Source organism: Argiope bruennichi, chromosome 11, assembly GCF_947563725.1.
Source record: "Argiope bruennichi chromosome 11, qqArgBrue1.1, whole genome shotgun sequence".
NCBI lineage: Eukaryota > Metazoa > Arthropoda > Arachnida > Araneae > Araneidae > Argiope > Argiope bruennichi.
In genome coordinates, this window is record NC_079161.1 from 82,327,155 (window position 1) to 82,347,325 (window position 20,171).

A 20,171-nucleotide genomic window follows, 5' to 3' on the forward strand; every position below is an offset into this window, starting at 1 on the left:
CTGCCCCTCGATGTACGAATGAAACGAAACGATATGAAGTAACAAAAATCGAAAACCTCATCTCATTGATCTTTGCTACAATCCAGCATAAAAATATAACTAAAACGCTAAGTTTACTATCCCAGAACTAAATTTTAATCTTGCTCTGTTTATTCGCATACAATAATAATAATAATAATAATAAAAACTTGTTTAAGTTGCTAGACACCAAAGCAAATGCTGAGATTTCGAAAGCGGTGGAGATATTTTTAAAATCCGCCTTACATTACAAACAGCACTGAACAGTTACATACACATATACTGATATTTCCTTCATGAAATTTTGTTTATATCTATTATAATGTTTAAAAAAATTCGTTTGGATTATAGCAAAAGGATTATTTATAAATCTTCTAAATTTTTTACAGAAATTAGAAGCATTAAATTGTAAATATAAGCATTTTCTATTTAAAAAAAAATTCTTATTAAATAATGTAAATATGATTTTTATGACTTTATGAAAATATTTAAAGTTTCTTATTACCTGAACTTGTTTTAAAATTATTGCAATTCTTACTTGTTTAATTTTCTTATAATCGACTTCAGAGTCTGGAAATCGGGTCGTTCCGTCGGCTCTTCAGACCAGCATTTTCGAATGACTTGGATCACACCTTCGTCGCAGTTTTCTAATTCCAGTAATGGTCGATAGGGTTTCGTCCCATACATTACATTTTCAATGATTTCTTATAATAAAAAAATGTAAATTATCAAAAAAAATAAATAATTTTAATAAGATAATATATTAATGATACCGTATTATTTTATTTTATTCTATGGTTAAGTACTCTAACGTTATTATTTTTAATCATATACAGCCAGTACATGAATTTTTTTTTTCTGAATGTCATTCCCTTGTGAAATTGAAATAAAAGGCTTTAAAATAAAGTTAATTAATTAATTAATTAATTAAATTTAAAAAAAGATGTAGGGACTAAATAAAATCTCTTTGAACATAGTTTTGAAGTCGTTATACAAGTACCACAAAATTATTTCCCGATATATATAAAAAGATTATGTAATGTTAGAATAAGAAATCAGTGACTATGATGCAAATAGTAATTTTGAAGAGAATTAATATTTTCTTGGCCCTTCGATCACTTTTCTTTTTTTCATTAAAAGCATGCAATTAAAAAATTTTGCAAGAAAATGAAATTAAATAAGTATAATAAATTTATAATGCATTTCTGAAGTAGTAAAATCAAAATGATGAAACAATCGAAAAACATACATCTGTTGCATTACTTAGAGATCGGAATTGAAAAATTTATTCTGCTTATTGTTGAAGATCAGCTGCTACATAATTAAAAAAATAAAACAATCAACGGTAAGATTTAAAAGGAAGTCCCTCATTTTTTTTAAAATACTCCCTTGACTTTTCAAAACTAATCTTGTTTTTTCATATTCAAAAAAACGAAAAAAAAAAAAAAAAAAGAATATTACAAGCACAACACTAGTTTTTAATTTTCCTAAGAAAGAAAATACTTTCTGCATAGTACGCATAAGTTAATTTTTCTTTATTTATCTCTAACACTAATAAAATGTTTGAATTTAGTCTTTTATTTTTGATAAAATATAAATATTTAAATAGTATAAATAATAATAAAATATAAATATTTTAGCGAATTAGTGTCTATCAATGCTTCTGCATTAACTGATAACTGACAAGATAAGAAAAAAAAATCAAATTCAACTAATTTAATCATGAGTAGCATAGAATAGAAAAAAATTCTTTGTTCATAAAAATGTTCTTATTCTTTATTCTTTAATAAGTTATTCTTTAATGAATTTTGCAGCACTTCTGTGAAGACCAGCAGAAACTGATTCATTGACAATTAACTCATCTATAAGCATATGTCTCCTAAAATTAAGGAAAAGCAGAGCATTGGTTCTCATTTTTTTATCTCCCAAAATGTAATACAATTCATAATTCAGTGCAAATGATAAAACCATGCGCTATTCCACGCACAGAGTAAAACATTAAAAAATTTAAGGGATATTCATTATTCTTTAATGAATTTTGCAGCACTTCTGTGAAGACCAGCAGAAACTGATTCATTGACAATTAACTCATCTATAAGCATATGTCTCCTAAAATTAAGGAAAAGCAGAGCATTGGTTCTCATTTTTTTATCTCCCAAAATGTAATACAATTCATAATTCAGTGCAAATGATAAAACCATGCGCTATTCCACGCACAGAGTAAAACATTAAAAAATTTAAGGGATATTCATTATTCTTTAATGAATTTTGCAGCACTTCTGTGAAGACCAGCAGAAACTGATTCATTGACAATTAACTCATCTATAAGCATATGTCTCCTAAAATTAAGGAAAAGCAGAGCATTGGTTCTCATTTTTTTATCTCCCAAAATGTAATACAATTCATAATTCAGTGCAAATGATAAAACCATGCGCTATTCCACGCACAGAGTAAAACATTAAAAAATTTAAGGGATATTCATTATTCTTTAATGAATTTTGCAGCACTTCTGTGAAGACCAGCAGAAACTGATTCATTGACAATTAACTCATCTATAAGCATATGTCTCCTAAAATTAAGGAAAAGCAGAGCATTGGTTCTCATTTTTTTATCTCCCAAAATGTAATACAATTCATAATTCAGTGCAAATGATAAAACCATGCGCTATTCCACGCACAGAGTAAAACATTAAAAAATTTAAGGGATATTCATTATTCTTTAATGAATTTTGCAGCACTTCTGTGAAGACCAGCAGAAACTGATTCATTGACAATTAACTCATCTATAAGCATATGTCTCCTAAAATTAAGGAAAAGCAGAGCATTGGTTCTCATTTTTTTATCTCCCAAAATGTAATACAATTCATAATTCAGTGCAAATGATAAAACCATGCGCTATTCCACGCACAGAGTAAAACATTAAAAAATTTAAGGGATATTCATTATTCTTTAATGAATTTTGCAGCACTTCTGTGAAGACCAGCAGAAACTGATTCATTGACAATTAACTCATCTATAAGCATATGTCTCCTAAAATTAAGGAAAAGCAGAGCATTGGTTCTCATTTTTTTATCTCCCAAAATGTAATACAATTCATAATTCAGTGCAAATGATAAAACCATGCGCTATTCCACGCACAGAGTAAAACATTAAAAAATTTAAGGGATATTCATTATTCTTTAATGAATTTTGCAGCACTTCTGTGAAGACCAGCAGAAACTGATTCATTGACAATTAACTCATCTATAAGCATATGTCTCCTAAAATTAAGGAAAAGCAGAGCATTGGTTCTCATTTTTTTATCTCCCAAAATGTAATACAATTCATAATTCAGTGCAAATGATAAAACCATGCGCTATTCCACGCACAGAGTAAAACATTAAAAAATTTAAGGGATATTCATTATTCTTTAATGAATTTTGCAGCACTTCTGTGAAGACCAGCAGAAACTGATTCATTGACAATTAACTCATCTATAAGCATATGTCTCCTAAAATTAAGGAAAAGCAGAGCATTGGTTCTCATTTTTTTATCTCCCAAAATGTAATACAATTCATAATTCAGTGCAAATGATAAAACCATGCGCTATTCCACGCACAGAGTAAAACATTAAAAAATTTAAGGGATATTCATTATTCTTTAATGAATTTTGCAGCACTTCTGTGAAGACCAGCAGAAACTGATTCATTGACAATTAACTCATCTATAAGCATATGTCTCCTAAAATTAAGGAAAAGCAGAGCATTGGTTCTCATTTTTTTATCTCCCAAAATGTAATACAATTCATAATTCAGTGCAAATGATAAAACCATGCGCTATTCCACGCACAGAGTAAAACATTAAAAAATTTAAGGGATATTCATTATTCTTTAATGAATTTTGCAGCACTTCTGTGAAGACCAGCAGAAACTGATTCATTGACAATTAACTCATCTATAAGCATATGTCTCCTAAAATTAAGGAAAAGCAGAGCATTGGTTCTCATTTTTTTATCTCCCAAAATGTAATACAATTCATAATTCAGTGCAAATGATAAAACCATGCGCTATTCCACGCACAGAGTAAAACATTAAAAAATTTAAGGGATATTCATTATTCTTTAATGAATTTTGCAGCACTTCTGTGAAGACCAGCAGAAACTGATTCATTGACAATTAACTCATCTATAAGCATATGTCTCCTAAAATTAAGGAAAAGCAGAGCATTGGTTCTCATTTTTTTATCTCCCAAAATGTAATACAATTCATAATTCAGTGCAAATGATAAAACCATGCGCTATTCCACGCACAGAGTAAAACATTAAAAAATTTAAGGGATATTCATTATTCTTTAATGAATTTTGCAGCACTTCTGTGAAGACCAGCAGAAACTGATTCATTGACAATTAACTCATCTATAAGCATATGTCTCCTAAAATTAAGGAAAAGCAGAGCATTGGTTCTCATTTTTTTATCTCCCAAAATGTAATACAATTCATAATTCAGTGCAAATGATAAAACCATGCGCTATTCCACGCACAGAGTAAAACATTAAAAAATTTAAGGGATATTCATTATTCTTTAATGAATTTTGCAGCACTTCTGTGAAGACCAGCAGAAACTGATTCATTGACAATTAACTCATCTATAAGCATATGTCTCCTAAAATTAAGGAAAAGCAGAGCATTGGTTCTCATTTTTTTATCTCCCAAAATGTAATACAATTCATAATTCAGTGCAAATGATAAAACCATGCGCTATTCCACGCACAGAGTAAAACATTAAAAAATTTAAGGGATATTGATGATAATCTTTTCTCTTTACTATTTAAAATATTTATTACGTTTTATTGGCTTTGCTGCCAGACAGCCAGTTACCTATCTCATGACATTTGAGGGTTTTTTTTTGCCAGTATTATTTGAAATATTTAATGGAAATTATTAATTATTATGACGTAGTAAGTATTTATATTACACTTGACAGTAAAATGGCGACAAAAAAAAGAAGAAAAAGAAATTTTTAATTAACTAATTAACACCAAATTAACAGCATATGAGTTTAAAACAATATTATTGTTAATTCTTTAGACACACTGTTTGTGGCAATATTAATGTATAGCTTTCCGGTTTGTTTGTCTTTTTCGAATAACGGAATTTTTCGTCTCTCGGTTGGTAATCGTTTGAATGTCTAAGAAATACAGTATTAAACCTGTATTGTTTTTTAAATAGTAATGGGGTGTCTAGGTGTCTAGTGATATCAGATGAAGAAAAAATGCGAAGAAAGACATAGAGAGAATCTGGCAATTTGAAAATAAATTCTGATCGCGAAGCTGCTACATTGGCGACAAAACTTGAATAATTGAATCATTATTTAGATTTTTAAGATATGCGCTAAGAATTCTCTAATTGTGAGGTTATGAGTTTTGAATCAAAAGTAGGCCGATTGGCAAACGTATATTGCCGTCATGGAAAGACCAAGTTTCCATTGTTGAACGAGTGGCCAGTGGTTGTTTAAAAACATGCTAAATGGAACAGCGAGGTTGGAGAGTGAAAGTTAACAGGTGGCGAGTCCCCTAGTAGTTTAGAATGAAATAATTTTTCCTACCTTTTGGCGATACATCAGTACCCATATAGAAAACCCCTTGTCGTACCACAATCTCGTGAGCAATGATGGCAAATGAATAGACGTCTCCCTTCTGCGTGCCCTCCAGTGGTGGATTGTTCATCCTGAGAAGTTCAGGAGCAGTCCATAGCTTGCCTAGAAAAATATGAAAAATCATTTGATGATTTCTTTTTCATTTATTTATTAAGTACCGAAAGTCCATAAGAAATTTGAAATATTTTGCTTATGGCTTGAAAACTCCATTTTGACGCTAAAAATCAGGTAACTCGTTTAGTGAAACACCTTATATAAGTAGAGTTGATAGATTTTCATTCTCAATACAATAAATGTTGCTATAATTATCAATCAAAGATACTTCCTAATAATAAAATATAACTGTAAATATTTAATTTGAATTGAGAGTGTTTTATGATATCTTAATTGCATATTTTATAATACCTCTTACTGCTTATCATCCACAGAGTAATAAATTGCTACTTAGTTCATTCCAAATTGTGTTTAATAGTAAATAATTAATTGATTGCTCTTTGCTAACATTCCCTTACAAATTATTTTCGTCCTTTATTGAAGCGCTTAATGCATTCTGAATCGAAATTCAATGAACAACGTTTAATGAAATTGGAAAAACGAAAACATAATAGCTTCAAAAATAAGACATGGCCAGAAGCGTCAATAGAATGAGCTAGAGAGCGCTGTTCGGTGATATTTTAGTTAGAAAGTGAACCCAGGATTTTAAAGTTCCAAGTGAGTATGAAGAACATGCGACAATTTACGAATGCTGGTATAGGGCACATGTATAAATAGGGCTTATTTAGAATCTTAATCATTATTACAAATATCAGTGATATCCCGTGTCTTTTCGGTTCACAAAATCAAGCGCCACTTTTGATGCATACATAGTATTTGCCAATGTGTATCCTACTTTTGAAAGCACATACGAGACTATATGTTTGCTTGTACTAACCAAATATAGATTTGTTTAAAGAGCGTTTATCCTTTATGAACCTTCTATTACTTATATTTTCCTTATAATTCAATCTATCAATCCTGTCTTAATTGGAATTGTCTTGACATTAGGAATTTATCTGAATTTGATTAAATTAACCGTCAATCGTAATCCTGAAAACAGATTTCCAAGTCGGTTGGTGAAATTCAGCTACTGCACGGTAAGTATATGAGGTGCTTATATAAAAGAAAATTTCATGGACTTCCGAAGATTTTTACGTCAAATACTGAAAGGCAGGTCTTTTGCAAGTTCTCCGTCTGCCGGGGATAAACCCCCATCCGCGGCTAGGAGCTCCGTGAACCATGTCATTATCTGCAGTTGATTGTTTATTACGAATGCCGAAGACTTCTGTTGACATATCAAGAACAATATCAGTTACATTATAGATACCTTCAGGTGATTTAACTGGAGAAAAAAGACATGTTTTCATGATTTCAAATGTTAATAAGGTTAATTCAAATACTTTAATTTTTGTGGACGAGTTCTAAAAGAATTAAGAAATACTTTCTAAATTACATCTGTTCCATTTGTTGATGTTATCTTTGAATGAAGGAATGATTGCATTTTGGATAAATTAGGCAGTACATTTACTTTTGTGATTCATTGAGAGTTATTGATTATTCATGAAAAGTATATCTTTTCATATAGTTTGAAAATATGTTTTTATGAATAAATTAGGCAGAAAATTTACTCTTGGGAGTTATTGATTATTCATGAAAAGAGTATCTTCTCATATAGGTCGAAAATGTATGTTTTTATAGATAAATTAGGTAGAAAATTTACTCTTGCGATTCATTACAAGTTACTGATTATTCATGAAAAGTATATCTTCTCATACAGTTTGAAAACATATGTTTATATAAACATATGTTATATTAAGGTAAGGCTTATTTTGAAATCATATGTTTAAACATATTACTGTTGTGATTCATAGTGAGTTATTAACTATTCATGAAAAGAGTGTCTACTCATGCAGTTTGAAAACTATGTTTTGAACTGCTGAATAATCGAAACGTTTATTATTGTGTATACGAGTGACTTGTAACACCTGGCATTGTGGTTGTGGACAATATTCATTATATATAAGGCATTGATTCACGTCACGAGAAACCAGTAATTTGCATTAAGTATATCTTAATAGATATAATTTAATGATTTGCATATAAATTTAACTTATTATATAGGACCTACCTGATCTTGATCTGATTATAAATATTTATTGTGCTCAAACTGTTATAAGTAGACACATGTTTGCTCGGAAACATAGCGAATACTGTTATAAATTTTTTATAAGACTATCCACCTCAGTAAATTTCAAAGAGAACCCCCTTGGTAGCTCCGAGAATGTCTAAGCAATGTTCCATTTCCAGCCAAGTGTATTTTTTAACATGTCTTCTGTTACAATAAGCACAACAGCTTGTATCCTAATCTTTAGTTCTTTGATGTCAGTAGTTGGTATGACAAAGATTCTACCCATGACAAAAAAAAAAAAAAAAAAAAAAAAAGAAACCCACGAGGATCTTGACAGTGCGGAGAGACCAGACCAGAGTGTTGGTTCATTCCTTTGATACGAATGCCGTTCTGTTCGGAAATGTTTCGATTCAGAAATCACGTACTAAGGAACTACAATTTGGGAGTCCTCCATTTTGCTGAAACATTAGCCATGGTAGAAACTGCGATGCAATGAACATCTGCAGTAAGTCTAAATAATCATATACTTAGGAACCCCAATCTGGGGATCCTCCGTTTTGGTGAAATATTATCCTAATTGCATAAATTCTAACTTCGATGCAAATAAACAGCTGCAGTAAGTCTAAATAAATCGTGTACTAAGGAACCCCAATATGGGGGGCCTCCATTTTTCTGAAACGTTATCCACGGTACATATTCTTCTAACTGCGATGCAATAAAAAGTTGCAGTAAGTCTAAATAATCATGTACTATGGAGCCAAAAATTGGGGACCTCCATTTTGGTGAAATATTATCCATGTTAGATATTAATGTTATAATGTTATAAATGATATCATGTTATAAAACTGACACATCCAATGATACAAAAGTTACATTATTGCGTTAAACGATTATTTTGTAATGATTTTTTTATAATCAGGGACTTTTGGTTCACCTTATATATATATATATATATATATATATATAAACCAGCGGAAGTGATTTCTCCAAAACTTTCTAGCATATTTTTTAATAAACTTATGCCAGAGAACCCCTGACATGGCACTGGCGTACAATAAATACGAAATAACTTTTGGTGTGAATCTAGCATTTTTACTGAATCTATCATGTCTTTCTTGGCGGTTATTTGCTAATTAATCCAAAATCGAATTCGTCTTTTAGGCAAGTTTTTCTCAAACGATTGAAACAAAATTTTGACACAAAACCGCACAAAATCCCATACCACATTTAACATATTTAAGTCGCTGCGTTTTTCAGTTATCGTTTTATATGTTTCTAAAAGTATAGACTAACATACAGTCAGCCCGCTGTCGGATTTGGTTTAAATTTTGTCAGGTTTCTACACTACTAATGTTTAATCTGTGTATAGAATTTTATCTATGCAGCTGTTTCCGTTTTGTAATTATGTTAATTTATTTCAAATAGCCGGATATATGGGCTTCCTCTGAACAGATTTTACTCAAAAGTCGATAGAAATCTGGAAAATGTGTTGTAACCAAATACCAAATTTATGTATACTAAATTTCAACCATCAAGTTCAATGTGTTCTTCAGTTGTCTTTGTCACAGACAGACAGATGGACATTTTTTCCAAAATGTGTTTTTCGAGCTCTGAAAGGTTTGAAAAGTGGAGAATCATCAAAATTTCATCTTCGAATTTTTTGACGATTACTATTGTAATGATTCAGATTCTTCCCTGCTTGACCATGGTGACGTTCCTTTTTCCCACGCTCCATAATTAGCATCCAGACAGCAGTATCAGCAATGGCGACGTCCTACCGCAGTGTAAGTGCTTCCAGAAGTGCCAGGTGGTCAACCCCTTTAAAGTAAGGACATCTGGGCAATTAGTGCGAGTCCAGATAAGGGACCCCACCTGCATTGTATTTGAAATAGATGTAAACCTGCATTCCTTAAATTGTGAAGAGTGGCTCTTCAACGGATTCCCACGGTCGACGGTAGACCAGTGAAGTTGTTGCTGAACGACTATTGGATAACCGGGAAAATGGTCCGATGTGAATGAGGGTGGGGACAGAATAAAAGTGCGAGGAGATTGGAAGAGAGAGAAGAATCGTGCAGAAGGAGGCAGAGAGCGGAGTATCCAACGAGAATTCCACCCGAGAAGATTCGGTGGATCCCTGGAGCTACGCCTGTTTGTGAGAACGCTAAGAGTCGGCTAGCTGTTTTCTTGGGAGGTTTCTCCGAAAGTATTCGAGGAACTATCCTTGTTGTGTCGAATAAGAATACTACTCACTCATTTAACCTAGATGATGAACTGTAATTTTATGTAAATAAAGAATTTGATCATAACGCTACCTTTTATTGGATCGAGACTTTACACTATACTTTCTCTATACTACGTATACGAAAAAATAGAAAGGCATTTTCTGTTGATATAATCTTTGAGATTGGTTGAAGTTTAAGAACTGGTTTAGTGCACTCGACATTTGAATACAGTGTAGGGCATTAATAGAGCAGAAACTATGGAAACATCATAATAAACAAATATTGAAACCATGTATTGAACAACCTAAGCTTTAATTTATTCTAGAGGCCATTCAATGATGACGGCATAAATGTCTTGACTTGATTGATATAGCACGACAGCTTTATTATTCCTTTTCTGGTGAATTATCAATAATTCTAGGCACTTAAAATCAATAATAATCACTGTATTCATCTTCAGTAAATGCTCCAATGTATGCCAAAAAATTAGAATCATATAAAAGAAATTTTGCATGATAATTCAATATAAAAATATTAGAAATACCATTCGAAAGGTTTTTCAAACAATTTAAAACAATTCATCAATAATTATCGATACAATACTAAAAAAATTAAGAATAAATGTTTTGAACGTACGCCTCCAGTGAGCATATGAATCTTCATTATCATTTTCATCGTAAATCCTTAAGCAGTGAAGACCGAAATCGGTTACTTTAAGTACGAATCTGCTGTCTACCACGCAGTTAGTTGACTTCAGGTTGCCATGAGAACGAATTTCACTGCTGTGCAGATAAGCCATCCCCTAAGGAATAAAAATAAGACTTAAAATGAACTCGCTTTAATCTAAATATTTTGAAACCAAAACTAAAATTAGTAACTGAAATCGATATATTCAGAATTTGAATAATGGAATTTAAGTGTCAAATAATAATTTTCAAAATATTATTAATTACATGGCATTAATCATTTAATTGAGTATCAATGGAGAGAATAATTTCTTCGCTTAATAGCTCACTCATTGTTGCAAGAACACAGCACTAAGTGGTGATTCGTCTGAACGCCAACAGATGGCGCATTGAAAGAACTGAGCTCCAAACTTTTATTTTTTGTTTTTTAAATATAAAGGTTTTTTTTATTCTTGAGTGTTTTGATGTAAGTAGTCGTATTCTGTAGACGTCCTTGATAATGTGCGTAGCAGGGTTCTTTGTCCAAAATATATTCTTTGCATTTTAAATCGTTAAACAATTCATATACTGTATGTTTAAGCCAATGATTTAATAAAAAATGAACTCAAATGAATATCGAGATTTGAATGAGGTGAGTCAATCTTTGTTTATTATAATACTCATTTAATTAAGTCTGATCGTAATTCTATTCGTGCTTTTGAATCTAATTTGCTACGTACTTAATTAAATTACCACTAAGCATAAAATTGATTGCAAAAATAACAAAAAAAATATCTTACATAACAGCACCACTTTTTAGATTATGGCCATTATGATTTTTAAATATTAATATGTTATGTAAATATTAATAATTACAAAATTAATTTTCCACTTCAGTTCATAATAAACAAAGAAGGGAAAAATGGTTAAAATATAAGTATATTGATATTATTCCGTTATGGATTGATTATTTGATTGATTTGTTAAATCAAAAAATAATAATGACGATGGATTATATATTGAAATTTTCTGGTGATAATTCATTTATTGATAAGTTGCAATATTATTTTTTCATAACTGATTTATAAACTGAAATTTTCATAACAAATGTTAAAGTTATAAAAGTATTAGCTTATAAAATTTAGAGCGAATATAAAATAATATTTCCTGTAGCGAATGAAATTGTTATAATTGGTTGAACAAAAGTAGTTATAATATTTGCATTTTAAGTGGTTTTATTTTTCACATTTCAATTCTAAACTTCGTATTAAAAGCTTAATAACTATTATAAAATTCTTATCTTGATCAAAGTGGTCGTAGATGAGATATCGTTTGCTGAGATTGCAAATACAGTAAGTTACTGAAACAGTTGAAAAAAGTCCTTTGTGCAAACAGAATCTGTCCCCAAATAGTCCTAGTATTGCTTTAAACGGGACATTAATAAAACTAAACCAAAGCGCAAACAGCCACCACCAAATGCAAATAATTTGCCGTTTTAGCAAAATCTAAATTTATTTTAACGATTTATTAGCCTTATTTACATTACTGAGCCATTTTAAAACTTTACGAGGGCTGCCTTGTAAAGGATCCCGTGAAGTCAGATGATGAAGTCGAATGAAAGTTATTGCGAAGATCTGACACCACATTAATTGGAATAAATTTGAGAGATAGATGGCGCTTCGAGTTACATTGAGTAAAAATATTTCTGGAATAGAGTTTTGAATTGAGGATTTATTACCATTTTTTATCTGACACCACATTAATTGAAATAAATTTGAGAGATAGATGGCGCTTCGAGCTGCATTGAGTAAAAAAATTTCTGGAATAGAGTTTCGAATTGAGGATTTATTACCAAAGTATCGTGGCTCTGTACATTGCAATGTTATCTGAGATAGGATAACATTATACAGTGAAATTTTCATAAAGAGAGAAAAAAATATGCTTGGGTCATTAAGCTCACCACTACAGAACTGTGTTTATCGAAATTCTGTTTTATAATCGCAGAATGATTGCATATTAAGTTTGATTGTTAAAGGATTTCAATAATTCAATTTGTAGTCAGTAGAGAGACATGCTTTAATTCAACAATTTATTTTGTTTTTAAAAATTAAATATGTAAGTTAAGAGCTGTAAACCTCGATTTGGATTTTTTATTCATAGTCAGTACAAATTAAATTTTTTATTCTTCATTAAATTTTAATAAAGAATGCTATATGCAATTACCTTAACGACATCATGCATGAGACTGAATCTAAACATCGAATCCAATTTTATTTCTTCATTTTCCAGTATATCCTGAAATGGAAATAAAATCTAAATATAGGATTAGAAGAATATATCGCTCAGTAAAACGTTTTCAAAATGACAAAATTTGAAAAATTAAGCACATAAAATAAACTATTTTATTTAAATTATTTTTCAAATTTTATATTTGTGGTGGTAATATTATAAGCCAGATAACAACTTCCGGAGAAGAGAGTACTCTTTTGTCTAGTGGTTATGTTACTCGGCTATGAACCCTAACGCTGCGAGTTCGAACCTCAAACCGCACATTGGTGACCCTGGTTCTGAACAACCGCGCGTGTTCACATCACGTCCGGGTCACCAGTTTGGTGCGTGGTTTAACACGCATTGCCAAATTTACTTTAAATTAAAGTATTAAACATTTTTACTTAATAAAAACTGCCAGCCATTTAAATAACAAAAATATATTTTAATTAGAAATTAAATTAACAAATATATATCATGATACATTGGCCGTAATTCCATCTACCAGCACGAGGCAGAAGTTCTAAGCCATCTGGCGAAGGCAGGAAGTGAGTCACTCCGTATCCGTTGGAGAGCAAAGTTCATCTCCAAAGGTATGATTGACGCTTATCGCCAACTGGCGAAACAGTCATTTATCGCCTGTTTGGCCGCTGCATATTATTTATGGAATCTGACAGTTAAAATGTGTATGTTTGCTAGTTAAAGAGTAATTAAAGAATTTTAATTGGCATTCATGGGTCATATGAATTTTTCTCAAGACCCATGAATTCTTATTAACATAATGTTTCTTATTGTTTATAATGTTGAAATATCGTCTGCAATTTAGTTTTTTTTGTTTTGATTGATTCAAATTAAATCTAAATACTTAATTTTTTTAAATTTTACATCATGCTTGTTTCATTTTAATTAGGAATACTAAAAATATCAATAAGAAAAGATTAATAATTCACACTTAAAAAATACCAATTACATTAGAAGTGACCTGCACAATTTAATTAAAAGTTTAATCTATAATTCTTATATTGAAATCTTTCTATAGTGTTTAATCCTGCAATTCTTTATTTATTATAGTTATACCTCAATTTCTTAACTATAAAACTATAACTACTACTTTATTTATTAGTTTTTTATTCCATTTTTATTCCTATTAATTATTGATAAAATTTATCGTTATTTTCAAAATAAATCTTGCCCATTTCCCTCGATGTCATCAGTTATAACCTCGATTTTTTTAATTCGTATTTTCGGATGAATATAGTTTTTATTGTGGTCATATTAACTTAGTATTAAACAAATTGCTAAGCATTAACATTAATCTTTATTGAAGACAGAGGAATGCCTTAACCCAATTTCAATAATAATAATAATAAAACTAACAGATTTATTATTTTTTGAGAACTGTAATCTATAATAATTTATTTATCCCTACTTGTATAGAGATTTTATTTCATTTCCTAAATCTGATAAATGAATATTTATTTAAATAAGATAAAAAGACATCTGGGGAGCAAATCGAAAAAAAAAGTTCATTTCAATAAAAACTATTTTTATACCTTTGGAGTGTATGATGATCAAGAATATTGTTGCTGATTTATCGATATGAAACAATTTCTCTATTAGTATTTTTATAGTTAAATGAAATTTCATGTTTGAGTTTTCATCGTTTTCCATTCACACTTAACTAAGAATTCAAATTTTGAATTATTCATAGAAACAAAGTAACAGATTTAAATGAACAAGGGTATTTTACTATTATTTCGAAGTTTAAAAGAAATATTTTATATTATTCTCATTTTTATAACATTGATAGATATTTAGTCAATGAAACTAGAATGTTCCAAAATCAGCTAATAATTTAAAGGAAGCAAAAAATATTGATCGATTAATTTTAAAAATATCTGAATTAAAAGCAGAATCATATTCAAATTTCTACCATTATTTTTATACAATCTTATGGGGGACAAATTGCACTTATATAAGTTATGAATGAAAATAAAATTGTTAATGCAAACGATATTCTATCCATTAATGATTATAGAAATTATGGAGAAATAATAGCGGTTATCATAAAGTTATTTACTCTCCTTTGCATAATTGCCAAATATTCATCTTTAGAAATAAAGGCAAAAGGGATTCATTCAGATTTTAATCCACATTTTTATTCACAGTTCTCATTTTGCACAGCTCACGAGTACAGGCATAAAATAATACTTTCTATTATACTTTCGCTTTCTGCAGGTGGCGAAATTGCTTGCGCATGCTCAAAGGTAAGCATACGCACGGAGGAATAAGCTTCATTACAAAATTTTAACATTTTTTTAAATTTATTAATTTCAATTAATATTTTTCAATCCATAAAAATTCTCGTATAAAAACGAAACTATTTGATTTTTTAAAATATGACTTAATTAAATTGAAACATCAGTAATACTATTGAATAATTCTTTGTTTATGTTTATGTTAAGACACATTTTATGCATAAAGATTTCTCAAACATTGAATTGAACTATCATCCAAGACATATTGTACCTGTAAACTTCCCTTCTGGCAATATTCGGTGACAAGACAACAGTGTGGTGGATCAACGCAGCATCCAACAAAACGTACAATGTGCTCATGTTGCAAATCTTTCATCTAAAAAAAAGTAATATAAGATTAGCATAAATATAAGTTCTGATTTTTAGAAAATTAAAGAATATTAAAATTGTGATTTGCCCAAGGGCCATTAACTGGTACTTGATTTCAAAATAAACTTTATGTTGAGAATTTTAGGTTATGAGCTTTTTATGATGGTTGCTTACCCTTTTGAGTTCAAGCAACAGAGACCTGGTTATGTCGACTCTTGACTTATTGATGGTTTTGATGGCAACAACCATTCCCTGAAAAGGAAATACCATAAACGATGAAAAAAATTGCAAGATCACAAAATCCCTAAATGTTTCACATCAAACTAAAATTCCAACATTACATTTCATTAACATAATAAAAAATGTGTACATAAAATAATACAATCACTTTTATTTATGTAAAGAATATTTCTAAGATCGAAAGGATCATTTGGAGATATATTTGGAGACAGCAGCCCTTCATAAGCATCATGCACCCAAACAATGATGGAATTATTATTGACGATAATGCGCTATGCCATCGAGCCACAACTGCTCGCGATTGATTTGAAGAACATTCCGGAACAATTCCAGAGAATGATTTGGCTATCTAGATCTCCCGACATGAATTCCATCGAGCATTTATGCGATATAACAGAGAGGTAAGTTCGTGCACATAGACAACACTTTCGTAATTTATGAACATCTCTAAAAGCAGCATGGCTCAATACTTCTGCAGAAGACTTCAAGGGACTTGTTGATTACATGTCACGTCGAGTTGCTGCACTACACCGGGCAAAGAGAGGTCCGATATGTTATTAGGAGATATTCAATGATTTTTGTTATCTCAATGTAAGTTACAACATGCTTTATATTGGCATGCACTACGATTATGAAATGGATCCCTATTTTGGGCAATCTTATAACGTTTCGAAAATTTTCTATAATTTGAAATTTTGTATCAATATATTGACTCTCAAAATAATCTCATTGAAATGCATGCCTTTATATGTTACATATCTGCTGTTTAATACCAAAACCTAGTTGGTATATCTTTTGTTGCTTTTGAATTAAAATATTTCAACTTTCAAATTTAAAAAAAAGTGTATGATTAAACTAATTTAACCAAAACATCCTAAAAGGGATAAGATGATACTTTGTTTTAGTGTATTGTTACTTTAAAAAAAAAATTATATTAAATAGGATGTAATTGTAAAAATAAAATGTGAAATCTAAAATTTCCTAAAAAGAAAAAAAGACATGGTTTTATCGTGATTTTTATTTATAACTTAAAGAAATTATCTTATCTAATTTTGTGCTATTAGTCAACAATGGTTGGCATAAAAAATATTTTTTTTTCGCTTATTACCGAAATATTTGATTATTATTTGGACGAGAAGAAATCATTAGTAAAAAGTTGAAATATGCAAAAATATTTATTTCATAATGAATTTCTCCTGTAAGTAGAACTAAAGAAACAAACCTTACCTTATAATATCCATTACGTACGAAAACCTGTCTATTGTCAGCTATTGACATTGCTTCAGATGGGCAGGAGCTCTAAAAACAAAACACAGATTAGAAAAATTTTAATCAAAAATAATAATTTTTGATTAAAATTTTTTAATTATAAAACATTTATTAATAATAAAAATAAGAAGATTAATTATTAGTGTCTTTAAAAGAAAATTAAGATACTTATTGAATAATAAATAATTAAGATTGTATCCAGTCTCAAAATATTCACTATTAATGATAATAGTTGTGGCATCGATCACTGCGCTATGTCGATCACTTCCACTATGGCAGATTTCTGCACATTCGTAATAAAAGTTTTTTGGGTATTTTCCAGCTTCTGTACTGGTTCCAGAGAAATGTGGATTGATAAATGAATTCGAGAATTGAGTTATTCAATATGTTACATCTCATTGCACACTTAATGTGGACGGATAGCCTGGTTGGTAGGGCGTTGGATTATGAGTTCGAACCCCGCCGACCGAAGACTCTCCGTATGTGTGATGGCTGGCGCACGTATAAATCTGTCGTGGTCACAAAGTCCTCCATATCGAGAGTAATACCACTGGGGGTACTGGTTCAGAGATGATCGTTCTCTGATTCAGGTCTAACTTACGATCTGTGAATGAAATGCCTGAATGAATTCCGCCCGGTAGAAAGGGTTGCGACGGGTGAGTTGCAAAGATGTGTTCTTAGCCCTTGATGGCGCTACTGAAAAACAAGAGACATTCTCTCAGCTTAAAAATCGCTGACTTAGTAAGCGGGCTTAACTATGACAAGTGCCATTAGGAACAACAACAGATTTAACGTGACAGCAGCTTCACTATCTATTCTATAAGTATTTTCAATGGCAATTGACATGACAAAACAGTTTTCCTTGAAGAAGATAGCTGGAATAATTTGGTATTTGTTGCTCACACACACAGTTCTCTTTAGGAACCTATTAACACAATATATTTTACATATCCACGATGTTGTTCAGTATTATGAACGTCGGCCAACATTGGGAAGATATCACAACAGTATTGTTAGGCATTTTTCTCTAATAAGGGACATATACTTTCTAATCAACCAAGACAACCATTCATGCCATGATTAAAATAAATGCCAAATATTATTCCGTATTACGACTTGTCCACGAAGCGAAAGATAGTAGATCCGCCCTTTCTCTTTTTCTGGTGCACATTAATTCCGTTGGTTCAAACATTCTTCAGCTATATGATGATGAAGTTTCGGAGACTTCAGAGACAGTAGATTTACCGTTTCTCCTTCCCTGGTACACATTAATTCCTTTAGTTCAAATATTCTTCGGCTATATGATAATGAAGTTTCGAAGAAGGTGATGTTCTGGATATCTACACATGATTCAAATTTGAGGAATCTATCCCTAAATAACATTTACCTTCAAAATGGGGAAGGAAATGCAATTTAATTAAAACCAGTGAGCAGAGTGCACTTTCACCGTATTTACATTGGGCTCCGAATTGAATGATGCTCAGAATACCAGACAAGTATTCAAGATACATGTAGCATTCTGTTTATCCTCCTGATTTATCTGTAAAATATTCATAGCATAAACCAATTAACATTGAAAGAAATGTAAGCATATGAGATTATAACAATGCTATCAGGAAGTTCTTGAGAATGGAAAACAAAATTTCTCATATGGTTTGATTTCAAATACTAGTTGCCTTCAACTAACAACTCCATCGATTGATTTTAAATTATATTCCATGTGCTATAATGTGCTATGTGTTCATAAGTTATACATATGTAATTTTACGAAGTAGAGTTCATTCTAAAATTAGCGGATTTTTTCTTTTGTTTCATAATTTGCGCTTTTTTTTTAAATATCGTAGTAGCAATATATAAATGATTGTTTGAAGAAATTTTTCAAATGTCATTCTTCTTAAAAAAAAATCAACACTCATGATAAAGTTTTAAATTGAGGCGTCAAAATGTATACAGGAGTGCAAATTGTAATTTTGTTATTATGCAGGAAATTTATTTAAGATTATGCAACAAAAAAAAAAAATGAAATCCATAGAAAATATTTTTTAAACAATAAAGAAATTTAAAATATACCCTTTATATTCTATGCAAAGCAATTTTCTCTTCCATTCTATGCAAAGCAACTTGTATTTTTCTATTGTTGCAAGTTTCTACTGTTTTTATGTTAGTTTACAAATTAAATTAAAACAATTCATTATTTTGAATCACACACATACACACCCTCTTTTTTTAGGTCGAAAAATAAAAATAAATTGAATTTGCTGAAAATCTTTAATATTATATGCAGGATAAGTCTTTATTTAATGTGATTATCATACCTTATTTCAAAAGAATTGCCGCTAAGAAATCTATGTTACTGATATTGTAGTTAATAACCATGCAGCTAACATAACATAAAGGTTCTTTGAGAATCAAGTCAATCAATACATATTATTTATTAGAATTTTTGGGATTGAAATTTGTATTTATCAAAATTAGAAGATCAATTTGGCATTTATCAAAATAGTTTTGCTTTTCAAGGAATGCTTTAAAATAGAAAGAATTTTGAGGATAACACACATTCTTTTCTTTCCTTCTTTCTTTCTTTTTTTTTTGGCGTATAAATTGAAAAAAAGAAGGATCAATCAAAACACAAAATCTGTTGTTAAAACCTGCATGAATATGATATTAAGAATTTATTGAACACAAGATGAAAATCTGATATTTACAAATCAATTCATTGTTAAAAATAATCACAACCCACGATCCTGGAAACCATGTCTTGTGAAAGTAATTACTACTTTCGACTAAAACATTATAATGCTGCCATCTACATTCGTAAATACTAACTTCAACTAAAGCTAGTTTCGATCAACTTTTAGCTACACTGCAGACGAGACTGAATTGTGATATGAAAAGATATTTCAAGACTATACAATTTATAAAAACGTTGAATACATAAGTTAAAAAGGACAAAAATTGCCATTGTTTAAAATTTTTGAAATCTTTATGCAAGTTGCATCGCCATAACAAGTTTAACTTTTCTTTCGAGTTATATTCCTTTGATTCGCTTTTTTCCAAAAATGGCCT

General features: G+C 30.3%; 1 protein-coding gene across 1 annotated transcript in view; it reads right to left on the minus strand.

Moving 5' to 3' along the window:
• Positions 1-20,171, minus strand: part of LOC129957393 (atrial natriuretic peptide receptor 1-like) — a 97,027-nt gene that overhangs the window by 12,551 nt on the left and 64,305 nt on the right. Inside the window, exons 8-14 of the mRNA XM_056069694.1 lie at positions 17,064-17,135; positions 15,771-15,848; positions 15,499-15,603; positions 12,925-12,996; positions 10,673-10,838; positions 5,600-5,752; positions 557-722 (exon numbers count right to left, since the gene is read on the minus strand). Coding sequence (XP_055925669.1) covers positions 557-722; positions 5,600-5,752; positions 10,673-10,838; positions 12,925-12,996; positions 15,499-15,603; positions 15,771-15,848; positions 17,064-17,135 — 812 coding nt within the window. The remainder of the gene's footprint in view (positions 1-556; positions 723-5,599; positions 5,753-10,672; positions 10,839-12,924; positions 12,997-15,498; positions 15,604-15,770; positions 15,849-17,063; positions 17,136-20,171) is intronic.